The 18,822-nt window shown below is 39.2% G+C and overlaps 1 protein-coding gene across 1 annotated transcript in view; it reads right to left on the bottom strand.

Annotated features, from left to right (window-relative positions):
• The window catches only part of LOC138667806 (alpha-2-macroglobulin-like), a 66,456-nt gene that overhangs the window by 13,898 nt on the left and 33,736 nt on the right, over positions 1–18,822 (bottom strand). Inside the window, exons 18-26 of the mRNA XM_069755897.1 lie at positions 18,153–18,267; positions 16,704–16,929; positions 14,992–15,118; positions 13,597–13,718; positions 11,364–11,421; positions 6,984–7,067; positions 6,237–6,413; positions 1,711–1,792; positions 1,006–1,162 (exon numbers count right to left, since the gene is read on the bottom strand). Coding sequence (XP_069611998.1) covers positions 1,006–1,162; positions 1,711–1,792; positions 6,237–6,413; positions 6,984–7,067; positions 11,364–11,421; positions 13,597–13,718; positions 14,992–15,118; positions 16,704–16,929; positions 18,153–18,267 — 1,148 coding nt within the window. The remainder of the gene's footprint in view (positions 1–1,005; positions 1,163–1,710; positions 1,793–6,236; positions 6,414–6,983; positions 7,068–11,363; positions 11,422–13,596; positions 13,719–14,991; positions 15,119–16,703; positions 16,930–18,152; positions 18,268–18,822) is intronic.

Here is an 18,822-nt window from a genome sequence, read left to right as displayed (position 1 = left end):
TAGCAAGACAAAATCATGATAACCAGCTGGACAAGGAAACAATGAACAAATAATAACTATCAGGAACTTAGCTTCTGCTGGAGAAGACAGGTCACCAGAAAGATCCAAGAGCGAACTGAACCAATGCAGGAACATTGACAGCTGGCATGGAGTAACGATCTGAGTGGAGTTAAATAGAGCAACCAACCAAAGGATAAACCACGTCACCTGTGTAAGGAACCTCAGAAGCAGCAGCTTCACTCACAGCCACCAGAGGGAGTCCATGGACAGAACTCGCCGAAGTACCATTCACGACCACAGGAGGGAGTTCGACAACAGAATTCACAACAGACCACGCTTTCATGCACACTTAAAAAGATGGACATGAGCAGATTATAGGCCAGACAGCATCACTTTTGGGGTGGGGAAGGGCATAAAAACCGTGGAGCTTTCCAGTCTGATAATATCAGCTGACAGCTTTCTTCTTTAACTTTGCTGGTTTCCTAAAATAGGGGGAATCCCACCTTGTTTTTTTAAATTAATTATTTATTAGGCTAAACAAGTCTAAAAAGCTCAACAATAAACCCATATGAAAGGCACTGCAAGGGTGCAAGTTTATAATATGTTGGGGCATATAAAATTATATATCTACAGGATTTCTTTCTATTCTATCTATTCTGTCCATCTATCCATCTATTCTCAGAGTTCGGGCTGTGAATGTCCTGTGGGTTGTGGCACATTGAAAACAAATGAAAGACACAAAATCAAAAGTACAAAAAAATTGAAGCAGTGGGCAGAATTAAAAAAGTTGTCATCTTGACACTCCTTTGAATATTCTTTCAGAGCCGGTTTCACACATATGTTAATCATGGTCTTTGCTCGCTAGATTCCCTGACCTTATCTACTGACCCATTGACATATCTCATAGTTAGATAAGACCAGGAGGCTTGGTCAAAGTATTTTGATCTGAGCAGGGACAGTATTTTACAGCCATGTCAGACCGGCCTTTTCCTGTACTAAGCTCACCTTCATGGCATTATTGAAGAGTTTCCCCACACTTCGGAAGCATCCGGTCTCTTCCTGATTCCTTTTCAGCCATGAGAAGGAGTGGTTCAGGTGACTTTCATCTATGAAGATATAGGGTCGGGCTTTACTGAAGGACTTCACAACAAATCCAGTCAACCTGAAGAAATATAATGAGGTTATATAAATAATGAATTTTCTATACAATCATAAAACATGACTAAACTACTTTTACAAAATTTTTATCAAGAGCATGTGCGAGCACAACTCATAACCTTATGAATTCCAATTCTTTAGCTACTCTCACTTGTCACTATTTTCTATAATTTGATCTGATTAAAAAAGCCAGGGTTGTCGCAGATAATGACCGTCGGCTCAATGCAGGCTTCACCAATCTGTAGTTGCTACAAGAGACAATTGAGGCCAGTAGGTACAGTGATCATGTCTTGCAGATGATGTCCCTACAACATGTAAGTAATGCTTATTTTGTAATTTTACAGATCATCTACTGTATTTTTCCCAAAATATTCTGGAATGAATGGCAATAATTTAATTTATTGTAATACCAGCAGCCCAAAATAGTGTAACAGTCTTGTAGTGATGACATCTTGCACATTATTCATATAAAAGCTGCAGCCAAATCACTGATGTCAGCAGTGACGTGACTATAACACCCCAGCTCTGTAAAATGTACCCAAATCCACAAACCATGTATTTCCGTCTTTGTCACTCTTTCCAAAAGCGCTATATGAGCCATCATCACGTTTATATGTAAGCTGTCGCTGATATCCTGTAAGAAACAAGAAAATCTTTTAAATATAAGTTTACACATCACATATATTGTACCAAGTGATGTAGGCTAGGGTTAAATCCTAGCTCTACGTGTTCAAATTAAGTGCACCTTTCCAACTCTGCATATAACCAGGCTAGGTGTTCACTTTAGTCAGTCTGCTGGGGGGAAGCTGACCTGAGTGGATTGTGTTGGGAGTGGGACTCGAGAAAGACAAACCAGACCAGAATCTCTCTGGGAAGAGACAGCACAGACCGCGTGCACCAAACTGCAAGTATCATAGGTTGCTATGGAAAATAGCTGTTTTGTTTGATCGAACTTGGACTAGCTCAGCCGTGTAAGAGTAATCAGGGTGATTTTATGTTTATGGATTTGTTTTTTCGGTGCTCTGTAACTTGTTGAAGTAAATATCAAATTATTTTGACAGAAGAATCCAGTGCTCACCTACTGCGAGCGTGAATCCTTGCAATATATATATATACAGTTAGGTCCATATATATTTGGACAGAGACAACATTTTTCTAATTTTGGTTATAGACATTACCACAATGAATTTCAAACAAAACAATTCAGATGCAGTTGAAGTTCAGACTTTCAGCTTTCATTTGAGGGTATCCACATTAAAATTGGATGAAGGGTTTAGAAGTTTCAGCTCCTTAACATGTGCCACCCTGTTTTTAAAGGGACCAAAAGTAATTGGACAGATCCAATAATTTTAAATAAAATGTTCAGTTTTAGTACTTGGATGAAAACCCTTTGTTGGCAATGACTGCCTGAAGTCTTGAACTCATGGACATCACAAGAATCTGTGTTTCCTCCTTTTTGATGCTCTGCCAGGCCTTCACTGCGGTGGTTTTCAGTTGCTGTTTGTTTGTGGACCTTTCTGTCTGAAGTTTAGTCTTTAACAAGTGAAATGCATGCTCAATTGGGTTGAGATCAGGTGACTGACTTGGCCATTCAAGAATATTCTACTTCTTTGCTTTAATAAACTCCTGGGTTGCTTTAGCTTGATGTTTTGGGTCATTGTCCATCTGTAGTATGAAACGACGACCAATCAGTTTGGCTGCATTTGGCTGGATTGGAGCACACAGTATGGCTCTGAATACCTCAGAATTCATTCGGCTGCTTCTGTCCTGTGTCACATCATCAATAAATACTAGTGACCCAGTGCCACTGGCAGCCATGCATGCTCAAGCCATCACACTGCCTCCGCCGTGTTTTACAGATGATGTGGTATGCTTTGGATCATGAGCTGTACCACGCCTTCGCCATACTTTTCTCTTTCCATCATTCTGGTAGAGGTTGATCTTGGTTTCATCTGTTCAAAGAATGTTCTTCCAGAACTGTGCTGGCTTTTTTAGATGTTTTTTTTAGCAAGGTCCAGTCTCGCCTTTTTATTCTTGATGCTTATGAGTGGCTTGCTCCGTGCAGTGAACCCTCTGTATTTACTTTCATGCAGTCTTCTCTTTATGGTAGATTTGGATATTAATACGCCGACCTCCTGGAGAGTGTTGTTCACTTGGTTGGCTGTTGTGAAGGGCTTTCTCTTCACCATGGAGATTATTCTGTAATTATCCACCACTGTTGTCTTCCGTGGGTGCCCAGGTCTTTTTGCATTGATGAGTTCTCCAGTGCTTTCTTTCTTTCTCAGGATGTACCAAGCTGTAGATTTTGCCACTCCTAATATTGTAGCAATTTCTCAGATGGGTTTTTTCCGTTTTTGCAGCTTAAGGATGGCTTGTTTCACCTACATGGAGAGCTCCTTTGACCGCATGTTTACTTCACAGCAAAACCTTCCAAATGCAAGCACCACACCTCAAATCAACTCCAGGCCTTTTATCTGCTTAATCGAGAATGACATAACGAAGGGATTGCCCACACCTGTCCATGAAATAGCCTTGGAGTCAAATGTCCAATTACTTTTGGTCCCTTTAAAAACAGGGTGGCACATGTTAAGGAGCTGAAACTCCTAAACCCTTCATCCAACTTTAATGTGGATTCCTTCAAATGAAAGCTGAATGTCTGAACTTCAACTGCATCTGAATTGTTTTGTTTAAAATTTATTGTGGTAATGTCTATAACCAAAATTAGAAAAATGTTGTCTCTGTCCAAATATATATGGACCTAACTGTATATATAAAGTGTTGGCACCCTTGAAATAGTTTCAGAAAATGAAGTATTTCTCCCAGAAAAATATTGTAATTCCACATATTTGATATACACATGTTTATTTGCTATGTGTGTAATGGAACAACACAAAAAAAATAGAGAAAATAAAAGCAAATTGGACATAATGTCACACAATACCCCCAAAAAGGGATGAACAAACATGTTGGCACCTTTCCAAAATCGTGGGTAAACAACTTTGTTTCAAGCTTGTGATGCTCATTCAAACTCACCTGTGGCAAGTAACAGGTATGGGCAGTATGAAAATCACACCTTAAACGAGATAAAAAAGGAGAAGTTGACTCAATCTTGGAATTGTGTCTCTGTGTATGTCACACCAAGCAAGGAAGAAAACAAAGAGGAGAAACGAACTGTCTGAGGATTTGAGAACCAAAATGTAGAACAATATCAACAAACTCAAGGTTACAAATAGATCTCCAGAGATCTTGATATTCCTTTGGTCACGGTGCACAACGTAATCAAGAAGTTTGCAAACCATGGCACTGTAGCTAATCTCCTTGCACATGGACGGCAGAGAAAAATTGATGAAAGATTGCAACGTCGGATAGTCTGGATGGTGGATAAGCAGCCGTAATCAAGCTCCAAAGAAATTCAAGCTGTCCTGCAGGTTCAGGGTGCATCAGTGTAAGTGCAAACTATTCGTTGACATTTGACTCTATGGCAGAAGACCCAGGCCAAGAGGACCCCACTGCTGACACAAAGACATAATAAAGCTAGATTGCAGGTTGACAAAATGTATGTGAGTAAGCTAAAATACTTCTGGGACAGTGTCTTGTGGACAGATGAGACCAAGATAGAAGTTTTTGGTAAAGCACATCATTCTACTGTTTACTGAAAACCGAATGAGGCCTACAAAGAAAAGAACACAGTACCTGTAGTCAAATATGGTAGAGGTTTAAAGATGTTTTTGGGCTGTATTGCTGTTTCTGGCACTAGGTGTCGTGACTGTGTACAAGCATAGTGAAATCTGAAGATTACCAAATAATTTTGGGTCGTAATGTAGAGCTGAGTGTCAGAAAGCTGGGTTTGCTTCTTAGATCATTGGTCTTCTAGCAGAACAATGACCCCAAACATACTTCAAGAAGTATGAAGTGGCCAGCAATGAATCCGGATCTAAATCCCACTAAACACTTGAGGAGAGATTTTAAAATTGTTATTGGGAGAAGGTGCCTTCAAATATGAGAGACCTGGAGCAGTCTGCAATAGAAGAGTGGTCCAAAATTCTATTTGAACGATGGAAAAAGCTTGTTGACGGTTATAGGTAGTGATTGATTGCAGCCAAACATTAAGTTGAGGGTGCCAACAATTTTACCCTGCCCATTTTTATAGTTTTTTATTAAATTATGTCCACTTTGCTGTTTTTTTCTCATTTTTTTGTAGTGTTCCAATAAACACAAAGGAAATAAACATGTGTATAAGAAAACATGTGTAATTGCAATAATTTTCCGGGACAAAATACTTCATTTCTGCAACAATTTCAAGGGTGACAACACTTTTGGAAATGACTGTATATATATATATATATATATATATATATATATATATATTGATATATAAATATGTATATATACGGTTCCATATATATATATACATGGTATATATATATTTATATACTGCATATATATATCTATATATAAATATAGAATTCCAAGAAAGAGGCAGCACTCCATTGTTTCAGTGGGAAAATGTGCAGAATTTTAATCAACCCACATGTCTGGGCGACGTTTCGGCTACAAATGAGCCTTTCTCAAGCCTTGAGTTTGATCAGAACATCAGCATAGAATGATCCCATTCTCTCAGATGAGGGGAAGATGGAGAACAACATTTCTTAATTTTCTTTTTTCTCACAGGAAAAAAAGACTACACTCGGATGTCCTCCGAGTGCTGTACAAAGTTTTCCAAGCACACAGACTTGAATAGGTGAGTGTCATCAAATTTCAAAGTGAAATCACAGCATGCAGCGATTTCTTTTTTCACTGACCAATTCAATCAGTGAAAAAAAATTAGTTATCTGCAGTACCCCTTGGAATAACATTGGCGCGAGAGCTATCCGATAAAAAATCTGATAGCAGTCCTCCAATCTGTACTCTGGTGTGAACGAGCCTTAGAGTATTTAATTTATATGGATAAAGAGTAATATTTTTTATTTTACTGGTTCTATATACCTTTTATATGGGTGTATAATCCCTAAGTGCAAGGATCCACTTTTTCAGAAAATGAAAACAAGTAATAGAATAAAAGAAACAGAATTTCTCACCGCTCTCCAGGAATTTCTTGGCTTTGCTCTGGATTTCATTGTTCAGTTGATGAGTCTTCTCCAGATATTGCAGGATGAAGATATTGGGAGCAAAGAGAACCATGTTCTGTTCTCCACATCCATATGGCATGGCCAGGAGACGATCTAGGTTCTGCATGGCCGTGCCCATCAGATCTCCTGCATGGTGATAACAAAAGAATTATTTTCATCTAAATTTAAAAATAAAAAACTAATGGGTCATAATATGAAGGGGACATTGTTGTATTCACTATTTACCAAGGAGCAGGGCTAGGTATGTGCAGGTTTGCGGCACCATATTCGTTAAGAGGCACACACTTACTAAAACACTTGGCGCATATTGAGCACACCACGTGATACAAACTAAAATCTATGCCAGCTGTCAACTACAGCTATAATTTGTAAAAGCTTCCTCTGCCCCCTCGCACTTATACCCATCTACCTTTTGCATGTATAGGTTGTGCAAAAATATGTTACTCTTTTGGGAAAACTGGCATAGGGCTCCAAAGTCAACAAAAAGTAATAGAACTTTTAATTTATATAGTAAGTAAACTTTATTTTATGTACAGCTTTACTGGAAAATCCCTTTAACCACCTTCCTTGGGTTCCTACCAAAGGTGTGGAGCATGGTACAATACTGAGGTTTAAGGACATTGACTGTTTGCCAATACAAAACTTAGATTTCTGATAATGTTCCTGATAAGCATATCTACATATTTGACATCTCACCCAACACTGTTACATGAGCCCTTGCAGAATCCTCCAAAATATTATTTGGGATCTTCAGAGATATTTCTTCCACTTTAGGCTTGTCTACAATATGAAATTAAAAAAGTGTTTATATCATAGTATTAAAAAGTGTAGTATATTAGCTGATCAGTCAAAATTAGTCTTTGCCTGTTAACGGGAAATTTCAATTGTAGAGAAGTTATTCTCCATGAATTGATCATTCCATGTTATGCTCTGGGGTTTCTCTAAACATCAGTGCATAATAAACGTAAGATGTAAAATTGAAAAAATACTGATACTCACCTAATCGCCCAACTTTTCGGACCCTCTGCTCCTCACCATCATCCATGTTGTACTCATACATCTACTTATGACAGCTGCTCATGCTAGAACCCATGGGTCTCCTTACACTAGGTGAGGACTGGCAGCTCTGATGAGGCCCAGTACGTGATGAGTACGCATTTGTAAGGTCACTGCATCATGCCACAACAATGTGTGCTATGAACCTGTGTGCCCGTGCGTGGAGACATCCCGAGCCTCATCAGAGCCAAAAGTTGCGCCCTAGTGAGAGGAGGCCCAGGGATTTCAGCAAGAGCCGTAATGATAAGAAGATGTTCCAAGGACCAGATGGTTGAAGGTGAGGAGCGGATGTGTTGGAGAAGTGAGTGAGAAGATGAGTATAAGTTTATTTTTTTATGGCCCTTTACAGCAGCCACTTCACTGAATCTGCACGGAAGTGAATTACAAAAAAAATCCACATTTTGAAGAAGGTGGATTTATGTAATATTTAAGCAGAACTCAATTCCACTAGAATATGTTTGCTCATCTTTAGTTGAGTGTCATCCTCTGAAAAATTTAAAAAGCAAAATCACAGGTTTCAATGGTTACGTGACCGAAGATCTCTGGAGTGACAGAGGTTACAAATGGTGACTATATCTTACTTTAGTATTTTATCCCATGCTCTGCTCCTTTACAAAAATGTTGGGGGAAATTGGACAACCCCTTTAATTCGTTCATCAGAACATCATTAGGCACATTAACATTCACATTAACAGCGCAAAACAGTTTTTAACTTGCCAAAATCTCTGAGTGGAGGCAGTATTTCTGGACAGCCGTTTTAGCATCTTGATGCATGGATTGTATCTATCAGAATCTAAAGTTATTTAGAATATTCTATATTGGGAGCAGAATTCTGAAAAGCCCAAGATACAGGACTAATGTATAGCATAGGACAGGATAGAGGCTGCGCCATGTGCGTTAGTATTCATCTCACATGCATTGATGACCTCAAATTTACTAGAGGCAAGATAGACTAGAAAGTAGGAAGCTTAGAAAAAAAGGTCAATCTTGATAAATGCATTAACTTCAAATATTTATTTTTGGGATTTGTGATAAAATAATATGAAAGAGATCTCAATAATATAATATAATATTTTTGATACTTTCCCAAAATAGAAAATGAATGGCAAATATAGCAAAAAAAACTTTATCACAATGGTGTTAATGGCAAGATAAACTCTTTTCTCCACCTAATAGCTGGCACATATTGTCTATAAATAATGTACATTTGATCATTCTTCTTAAGGCTCGTCCAAGAAAATCAGTCAGATTATGTTAATCACACTCTGATCAGAGTTTTGAGTGTGCTCGGAGTGTAATTGGATTTTCTCGGATGTGGAGGGAAAAAAAAAGTTTCTCCACCTTCTCTATTCAGTCTGTCTGTGAAAATCAGGCCATGTTCATATATGTTCAGTATTTGCTCAGTATTTTACATCAGTATTTGTAAGCCAAAATGAGGAATGGAACAATCAGAGGAAAAGTATAATAGAAACATATGCACCACTTCTCTATCTTTCACCCACCCCTGGTTTTGTCTAACAAATACTGACCAAATACTGAACGTGTGAACTTGGGCAAAGAAAGCATTCAGATGTTATTGAAGTGCGGACTGAAGTTTTGGACCTCTAGACTTGAATGGCCGAATGTGACCTATTAGGCATTTGTGTTAAACTTATTTAGTAACAAATTTTGGGATTTTTTTTTTCATATTATGAGCTTTATTAAAGAAAAAACTAATTAGTATTTTGTAATCTTGCAATTTTCACACTGGCCACTGGGGAATTTTAGACTCTTCCTGTCTCTTCAAGAAACATTTACAGGAATGTTCCATATTATCAGAGGCAGGATTATAACGGCAGGTGACACCTATATATATGGGTGATAACAAAGGATCCATAAATCCCAATAGGTCATGGAATGGCTAATATGTTGCTTACTGAAACAATAGGAAGTCTAAAAATCCACAACGGCTGGTGTGAAAATTGCAAGAGTTCTAATTTTTACTTTTAATACAGATTGTACTCCTTTTTTTCCCCATGTTTTCACTTTTAAACGAATGTCAAAACTCTAAATAAAAATAGATTTAACACAAAAATTAAATTCAACCACTTACCGACATCGGGCATAATAGTACACCGATGTCAGTATCCCCCGCTGTGATGTGGCCTCCGGCGGTGAGCCCACGTCTTTTCTGGGACATGTCAGCTGTTTTGAACAGCTGACATGCACCCACAATAGCTGTGGGTGGAATCATGATCCACTCGCAGCTATTAACTAGTTAAATCGCACTTCCGGCCATTGTGCCGGAAATATGGTCATCAATGACCCCCATCACATGATCGAGGGTCATCGGTTCATCGGCATGACAACCAGAGGTCTCCTTGAGTCCTCTATAGTTGTCAGTGCCAGATTGCTATGAGCGCCACCCAGTGGTCGGCACTCATAGCAAGTCAGTATATCTGCTATATAGAGGCGATCTGAACATCGCCTCTATTTAGCAGAGCCGATCGAGTTTTGCCAGCTTGTAGCCTCTCATAGAGACTATTGAAGCATGGCAAAAGTAAAAAAAAAGTTTTAAAAAATATAAAAAATATATATATACTGTATATATTAGTTCAAATCACCCCCTTTCGCCTCATTCAAAATAAAACAATAAAAATAAAATCCAACATAAACATATTTGGCATTGCCGCGTTCAGAATCGCCCGATCTATCAATAAAAAAAGGATTAACCTGATCGCTAAGCGGCATAGCAAGAAAAGAAGTCAAAACACCAGAATTACGTTTTTTGGTCGCTGCGACATTGCATTAAAATGCAATAATGGGTGATCAAATGAACGTATCTGCACCAAAATGGTTTCCTTAAAAACGTAAGCTCAGCACGCAAAAAATTAGCTCTCACCTGACGCAAGATCACGAAAAATGGAGACGCTACTACGGGTATTGGAAAATGGCACAATTTTTTTTTAGCAAAGTTTGGAATTTTTTTCACCACTTAGATTGAAAAGAACCTAGACATATTTGGTGTCTATGAGCTCATGATGTCCTGGAGAATAACAATGGCATCACAATTTTAGCATTTAGTAAACCTAGCAAAAAAGCCAAACAAAAAACGAGTGTGGGATTGCACTTGGAATTTTTTCCCCATTTTCTAGTACATGACATGGTAAAACCAAGGGTGTCGTTTAAAAGTATAACTTATCCCACAAAAAAATAAGCCCTCACTTGGCCATATTGATGAAAAAAAAAAAGATAGGGCTCTGGGAAGAAGGGGAGACGAAAACGCATAATCGAAAAAAAGCTCCGGGGGTGAAGGGTTTAATGAAACACTCCAATCAACGGTTTTATGATCTTAATATATTGCAGTTATCATATTGTATAGCATTGTATACTTACAATTGCTCATTTTGCCCTTATACTCGGTTAATTCTTCTCTTTTCCATTAGGTCTATGGCATCATGTGATTAAAAACAGACTTGCTGAATCCTTCTAAGCTCTATGTAGAAACAGGAAGTCACTTTATCCTGCCTGAGTTATCATTAGAACTACATCACAGCAAAGTCCAGCAACAGGCAGGGGAGAAACACAGCAGATGGGTCAGGAGTTGAAGACAGGGTAGAGCTGGGCTGTCAGGGAATGTAGTGATGTAGAAATGTAGTTCTGATGATGACTCATACAGACGTCCTGTTTCTACATAGAGCTTAGGAGGATTTAGTTAGTCTGTTTTTAATCAAGTGATATAATAGATCTAATGGAATACAGGATAATTAACTGGGTAGAAGAGATAAACGAGCAATTGTAAGTACACAGTGCTATCTAATATGATGACTGCAATATATTAAAAGGATAAAACGTTGATGAGAGTGTTTCCTTAAACAACAGCTTATGTTCTATTGACAGTTTCCTTTAAACCACATACTGTTTTCCAGCCTTTTTCCAAAACAGAGGTGTAAAAAAATGTTCATTCATACTAAATTTGACGCACACCCGGTACTTCATTGCATTAAATTTCCAGCACTGGGTAATAAAATGTGCCCTTACCTCCCTCTGTGATGCAGATCAGAGAGCTGTGTGCTTTCTCCTCTAGGACACCTCCAGGCTAAAAAGACAATTATATTACAATTAAATATTTAGTTTTTATTAATACCATAAATCTATTTATCAAATGGAGAATATTAAGGGTAAGTTAGATTTTATGATAGTTTTTTTGCAAGTCAGCAAAGTGTGTGAACAAGTCCATCCTGTCTCATAACATGTATTATTCCCCCTCAAAAACAATTGTTTCTTTTTAATTGCTGTGACTATGATGATGATGTGTATGATCATTCTCAGTATTGATATTATTATTTTTATTATTTTTAGTCCTTTTTGAGAATGTTTATGTATGTGGTAACTAGTGATGAGCGAGTATACTCGTTGCTCGGTTTTTCCCGAGCACGCTCGGGTGGTTTCCGAGTATTTGTGTCTGCTCAGAGATTTAGTTTTTGTTGACTCAGCTGCATAATTTACAGCTATTAGCCAGCCTGAGTACATGTGGGGGTTGATTGGGAATCCCCACATGTAATCAAGCTGTCTAGTAGCCGCAAATCATGCAGCTGAGGCAACAAAAATGAAATCTCCGAGCAGTCACAAATACTCGGAGACCACCCGAGTATACTCGCTCATCACTAGTGGTAACCCCTTATGGCGAGACGAGGTCAGAAGGGAAGGAGTGTTCTCTAGAATCTATGTGGCTGCTCAGCTTCTAAATTCAGTCCACAGAGCCAACATGACAGATAATGATCAGACTGAACGCAGTGAAACACATGGGGGAAATAATGTAGGACAAGTGTACAAAGTGGGAGTTGTGGCCTGGTTGCTAGTCGCCAAGTGTAAGTATAATGGTGCTTTAAAGTTTGTGAGTCAGTAAAAATTTCCAACATTTCTGCAAAAATGTGACAGGTTTTCATAGCAAGTAGTAGAAAAGACAGCGCCTCAAACGTTGGTGAAAAAAAAAATCACATTTTATTCTGCCTCCTGTGGCAAAGTTTCGATCCAACAGATCTTTCTCAAGCAGCTTGCTATGAAAACCTGGGCACATGTGAAGCTCTATCACATCTGTGAATGTGGTGTGCAGTGGAGTGGTGGTGCTGCTTTCCACAGCCTTAAGGCCCGTCACACATAACGAGATCGCTAGCGAGATCGCTGCTGAGTCACAAGTTTTGTGATGCAACAGCGATCTCAGTAGCGATCTCGCTATGTGTGACACGTACCAGCGATCAGGCCCCTGCTGTGAGATCGCTGGTCGTGTCGGAATGGCCTGGGCCATTTTTTGATCGTTGAGGTCCCGCTGACATCGCTGAATCGGCGTGTGTGACGCCGATTCAGAGATGTCTTCGCTGGTAACCAGGGTAAACATCGGGTTACTAAGCGCAGGGCCGCGCTTAGTAACCCAATGTTTACCCTGGTTACCATCGTTAAAGTAAAAAAAACAAACGCTACATACTTACCTACCGCTGTCTGTCCTCGGCGCTCTGCTTCTCTGCTCTGGCTGTGAGCACAGCGGCCGGAAAGCAGACCGGTGACGTCACTGCTCTGCTTTCCGGCTGCCCGCCGCTCACAACCAGAGGAGAGAAGCAGAGCGCCGGGGACAGACAGCGGTAGGTAAGTATGTAGCGTTTGTTTTTTTTACTTTAACGATGGTAACCAGGGTAAACATCGGGTTACTAAGCGCGGCCCTGCGCTTAGTTACCCGATGTTTACCCTGGTTACCAGGGACCTCGGCATCGTTGGTCGCTGGAGAGCTGTCTGTGTGACAGCTCTCCAGCGACCAAACAGCGACGCTGCAGCGATCCGGATCGTTGTCGGTATCGCTGCAGCGTCGCTAAAGTGTGACGGTACCTTTAGAACAGTACTGGGGTGATGACAACACAGGGGCATATTACTGACAGTCAATGAGTGTGCAGTGGGTCGTGCTGGACACTGAGGCCGGGCGGTGAAAGCTCTGGCTGTGAGGTTAGATAATGCACACAGTGCTGTCAAGTTTGGTAGACCCGCAGGTAAACAAAGTGAGGGCAGGGAATAAAGTGAAATTCAGGAGGAACAAAAGACAGAAACAAAAAACAAAATGTATAGGAACGTTGTATATGACAATTTTTCAAGTACCTATCTAAATATAGAGATTGTGTACAAAATTTTTGAGTTAGTTGAATGACAAGCTAACAGTGATTCAGGGTAACAAGGGTAAAATTAATTTCTCACTCATTTTGTGGAAAGCAAAATGTTGCACCCTCACCTGTACTAGTACGGTCTTCACAACGGTGTCAGTTCTGCCTTGCTTAGGCACAACAGGGTTCTCATTTCCACAAAACTCTTTAGTGTCTATAGCTTCTGTTTTTACGGAAACATTTACTTCTCCTGAAAATGCATTTAAATGACAAATTAAATAGTGAGAAAAAAAAGACTTTACATAAATAAAAAATAAAAAAAATTAAAAAAGTAGAGGCCATGAATATGACATAGCTGAAGATGGTTTAAAGAGTAAGTTTTCTTCTTGTGGAAAGCAATGTGTTGGCATAGGTAGACTTATAGGCCATCCAATGCTAACCTGAGAATTTAAATATCCAAATTGACTTTTCAGAGAGAAGGAGGACAGGAACTATAGTACCACCAATTGGAAGAGCCTTGCAACATGTCTTAGGATAAGAAGCCAGACCAGAAACTTAATGTGCAGATACATGCTTCAAGGTACTTGCCCCTCATCATCGCAAAATCGAAGTACTGGTTTAGCTGGGGAAGAAAACTCTGATTGGGGCGTTAAGGTTTAAAATCTTTCCTTGTGGAGAGTGCCAACTCAGCATTGGGATACTTATAAGACTCTCTCTCTGAAGAGGCAATTTGTATAGCTGAAGCTAAAACAAAAATATTTAATATAAAGTATGTGCTCCTCGGTCTGTGGTTTTGGTGAGGTATGACTTTTTTGTGGAACAGGACTCTTACAGAACATCCTGGTGCAACAAGAAAGCCATATAGCCTATCTGTTTGGAACCACAACATGTGCTGGATTCTTAGTCATGGCAACTTTTTGGCTGGCTTAGCAACATACTTGTGTCCTTGTGTGTTTATCATCGAAGTGGAAGTCCATCATCCTAAGCAATCCTTTTTAAACAACCTCTTTAACGTAAGCCTCAGCCGCCCATTTTATGACCCTAAATCAACAGCTTTTGTGTTTCAATCAAGAGACCCTCGGAAATTAAACTTGGACATGTGCAACTGGCCTGGTGCTACTAACCTTAGGTCCCTGACCTTAAGTGTTACACTCATCCACCACCATCATTACCTTTTATATCCATAACTCCAGTCCCGTGGCAGCATCTTGTGACCGCTACTTCTAACTGCCTGGAAGTCAGAGGTAAAGGTCACAAGCGTTCTCATAGAGTTACATTGAAAAGTGACCTCTGGAGCGATCCGGCAGGTCACAAACTGCTGAAGAGCAATGGAAGCAGCGGCAATAGAAGGCGAAGATGGCGACAGGGACCTTAGATTAAAAGCACCACTCCAGCTCTTCAATAAAAAAATGGGGGTGGTGCTTTAAGTTCAGATTAAAAGCATGAGGGCTCAGGTGTTGTAGCCATGGAATAGGTGGGGATATAGTGGGCTACACTGCCATCATAACAAGGTCTCATCATACCCAGTTTAGAGCCTTTCAAGTTCCAGTAGAAGGTTTTGCTCTCATCCGCACATACACAGCTGCTATATTCACAGTCAGCACAATGTGTCTCTTCTAACTCATCAGTAGTCTGCATGGTAATGCGCACCTGACAAATAAAGAGTTAAACCAGTAAAAATATGATATGCTATAACTCCTAGCTAAAGATGTATGTACAATGTTTTACGCATGTAAAATCTAGATGTTACTTGCATTTCATAGACTAATTATATATATATATATATATATATATATATATATATATATATATATTAGATTTTTTTTAAACTTTTCTGTATTTTCATGACTATGAAAATTGTACATTCACACTGAAGGCATCAAAACTATGAATTAACATAGTCATTAATAGTCATGAAAATACAGAAACATCTTTAAATGAGAAGGCGTTTCAAAGCTTTTGTTCATTACTATATATATATATTTATATATATATATATATATATATATATATATATATATATACAGTGCCTTGCGAAAGTATTCGGCCCTCTTGAGCTTTTCAACCTTTTCCCACATATCATGCTTCAAACATAAAGATACCAAATGTTAATTTTTGGTGAAGAATCAACAACAAGTGGAACACAATTGTGAAGTTGAACGAAATTTATTGGTTATTTTAAATTTTTGTGGAAATTCAAAAACTGAAAAGTGGGGCGTGCAATATTATTCTGCCCCTAACACTTGATTACCGTAATTTAAATGCCGCTGTCAGAGATTTACGGAGACATTTGCATGGCTATAGAAACATGTGCGGGCTATTTAATATAGCCAGTATCTGCCATGTCTAGAGAGAGTTCTGCCCCTGAGCCACCTCCACACATTAGGATTCGGAAATTTCACAGGACCTGAATGCAACATATATTTGCAGGAAGGGGTTAAGTTGGCATGTCAATGATCAATTTAACAGAGTTACATAGTTAAGATGGTTGAAAAAAGACAAATGTTCATCAGGTTAAACCTAGGGATGAGAAATGATAAAAGTGCTGGGATACGGTATATGCAGAATGTACAAAAATAATGCATGATCCAGTCCTGCCAAAAGATTTAATCAAAATGACAAACAAAAACATAATGATATGCTTTTATCAATGTTTGACTGGTCTAATGGGGTAGCAGGGTATATAAAAAGTGTCCATAAAGTCCAGCAGCTACCAAGAGCTGTCACATTTAGTTGGTTGAGAAGCTTTGGAGAAGGACAGAAGTGGATACAAAATAGGGCAACACTGTCTGGTAAAGGATAAGTATACGCGATGGTGGTGCTCACCTGAAGGTGCAGGCATAACGCAATTGGGTTTCATTAAACCAACGAGTTTCTGCACTGGACCGGCATATTTCTCAAACTATAAAAGTCAAGTGTAACACATTTGGTTTTTATATGATGTAAAAGGCGCCGGTCTGATGCAGAAATGCATTGATGTCAATAAAAAACTGTTTTGGACTTCCAAGGCTCTCCATTCCCACCACACCGGCTGGCTAATCTTGACAGTTTCTTTTTTACCTTCATTAATTATAATGTGATTAGTGAAAACCAGAAAAATAAATGGGATTATGTTCTGCACAGTTGAAGTGTTTGAAGCTCAGATTCTTTTCTCTATCCAGACCTGTCTTTGGCATGATTAACCCTTGCACTTCTAAGAGAACAAGTTATACTTATACATCATCACATTAATTACCTTTATACATTGTTTCAGGTAGTTAAAGACTAAAGCTTTCAGGGTAAACGTCTCTCCTCGGACAACAGAGTATGGAAGGGTAAGATCCACGAAGAATGGTTGGAAAACTCGTAAGGACAATGATGGTGAAAGTCCAAATCCATTGGGTCCCATACAAATGGCTCCTGTATTCCAGTCAGTGATGGTATCTGGAGCTTTATGGTGGGTTTCAGTTTTGCCAGATTCTCTAGATAAAACAAGAATATAAAGGGATTTGTGTAGTAATATTTTAGCAATTGTTTAAAAAAAGTTTCCTTGCAGAAGCTCAGAAGACATATAACTGGGTGTATTATCCTGATCAGTGGGGGTCCGACTGCCAGGAGTCCCAGTGTTCTGCATTATGAGTAGATGAAGGCTGTGAAGGTGCAGAAGGGGCTTTTATAGGTTGTGTCACATCCAGATAAACCAGATGCTTTTTGACCAGCAGGGAGTTCCATCAGCCAGTCCACAGTGCACCTGTGTGTGCATTTGACCCAATTCAACCCGTCCGATGGACCACTGAGTCCCATTAAAAAAAAGTATGCATATTGAGCTATTGACTACAGTAGGTAGTGTGCACTATGTTGTGAACTGAGACAGCAATTATTTTATTTATTCATTCATATTGGGATTTCAGCATAAAATTGAACAATGCTGAGCTGCAATATCAAATATAACCTTTGGATTGTTGTGGCCCTGTTTTGCTAATCCTGGGCAACCCAATGAACGTTGGCCAGTGATGTCAGTGAAGTAAATGACAAAAAAGGCACAAAGCGATGGGTGTCTGTGGTTTCTGTGCTGTTCCCCAGATATAATTACTATTCAGCCGTTCAGTTTGTATATTTTACAGTATAAGTCTTGCACTGCTTCATCAGTCAGGTGTATTACTATTGGTAGACATATTGTTGAGTGCTATCGGCTGGCCAATATTTGTTACTCATTATATCTGTAATTCTAATTTAGTATTCATATGGGTGTGTCTTCACTGCAGTTCATGGGTCACTTGCTCTCAGCAGCCATTTTCTTTTATTCATGCTGTGAGACAAGACACACACTTACTGGGCCTGTGAAGGCATCAATTTCTGACCCCCACCACCACCAAACATTAGCAAACAACTACCTGTGCCAGCGACATCATAGAAAGTTTCTGCATTGTACCCACAAGTATTGTGCTGTATTCAGGTTCTAATAAACCAAGATTTGAATTGTACCAACGCTGTGGTTCTGCATTCAATTCTGCAGATCCTGAGTGTACAAATGGTCCTGTTTGCTCCCCATCTAGGAATACGGAAGTAAGGGTTCCCACAGCCCCTTTATCACTCAGCTAAACCTCCATTCGCCTTATGTGGAGGCAGAACAGTTTCCTTATCTTGTCAACAGCTGATATATTTTTAAAAGCATTTTTTATAAAGACTTTAGTATAAAACTTACCCAATTGCCACAAGTTCCCAAATCCAGGTTTCAGGGAAATATATTCTTAATTTTTCAATTTTTTTTGGCTCTCGTGAATATATGATGTTATCTTCCGTATCAGATTCAACAGAGTCTTAGAAAAAAAAAAGACACACAAGGATAAAAAAGCGAATAAAAAATAACTAAAAATCAGACTGCATATCACGTTCTACTGAACAACTTATAGAAACAGATGTAGGTGAGGCATCTTATTAAGGATTGTTGTTCTAGGACATCAGGCTGAATATTTATTTATCTTGGTTCCTGTACTGCCCAAAGTGGGGACGCCACTTTATCCGCCATTGACTTCTCTTAGTTTCCACCAGGAAAGATGCTGCTAGGCCATAATTGCAGTGATGATCAGTATTCACAGACCCCTGGCTGTTGACAAAGACCTGTATGATGCCTCTATCTATAGAGCCGCTGCACATATGTGAGCAGAACTAGACATTGATGGGTTCTCGGCAGGGGTAGAGTTTGGATGTAAGGCAACAGGTGCAGTTGCCCCCATAGACCACTTGGCCAGTATGTTTAATTGGTCACTATCTATTGAACTACATGAAAAAAATGTAGCCCTAATTCAGACCCCACTGTGTATCTACAGTACTCAATCCTTAGCTTTATTCCTGGGTCAGCTCACCCATAAGGT

Source organism: Ranitomeya imitator, chromosome 2, assembly GCF_032444005.1.
Source record: "Ranitomeya imitator isolate aRanImi1 chromosome 2, aRanImi1.pri, whole genome shotgun sequence".
Lineage (NCBI taxonomy): Eukaryota > Metazoa > Chordata > Amphibia > Anura > Dendrobatidae > Ranitomeya > Ranitomeya imitator.
The sequence above is the reverse complement of the archived record's forward strand: the minus strand, read 5'-3'. Positions and strand labels throughout refer to the sequence as shown.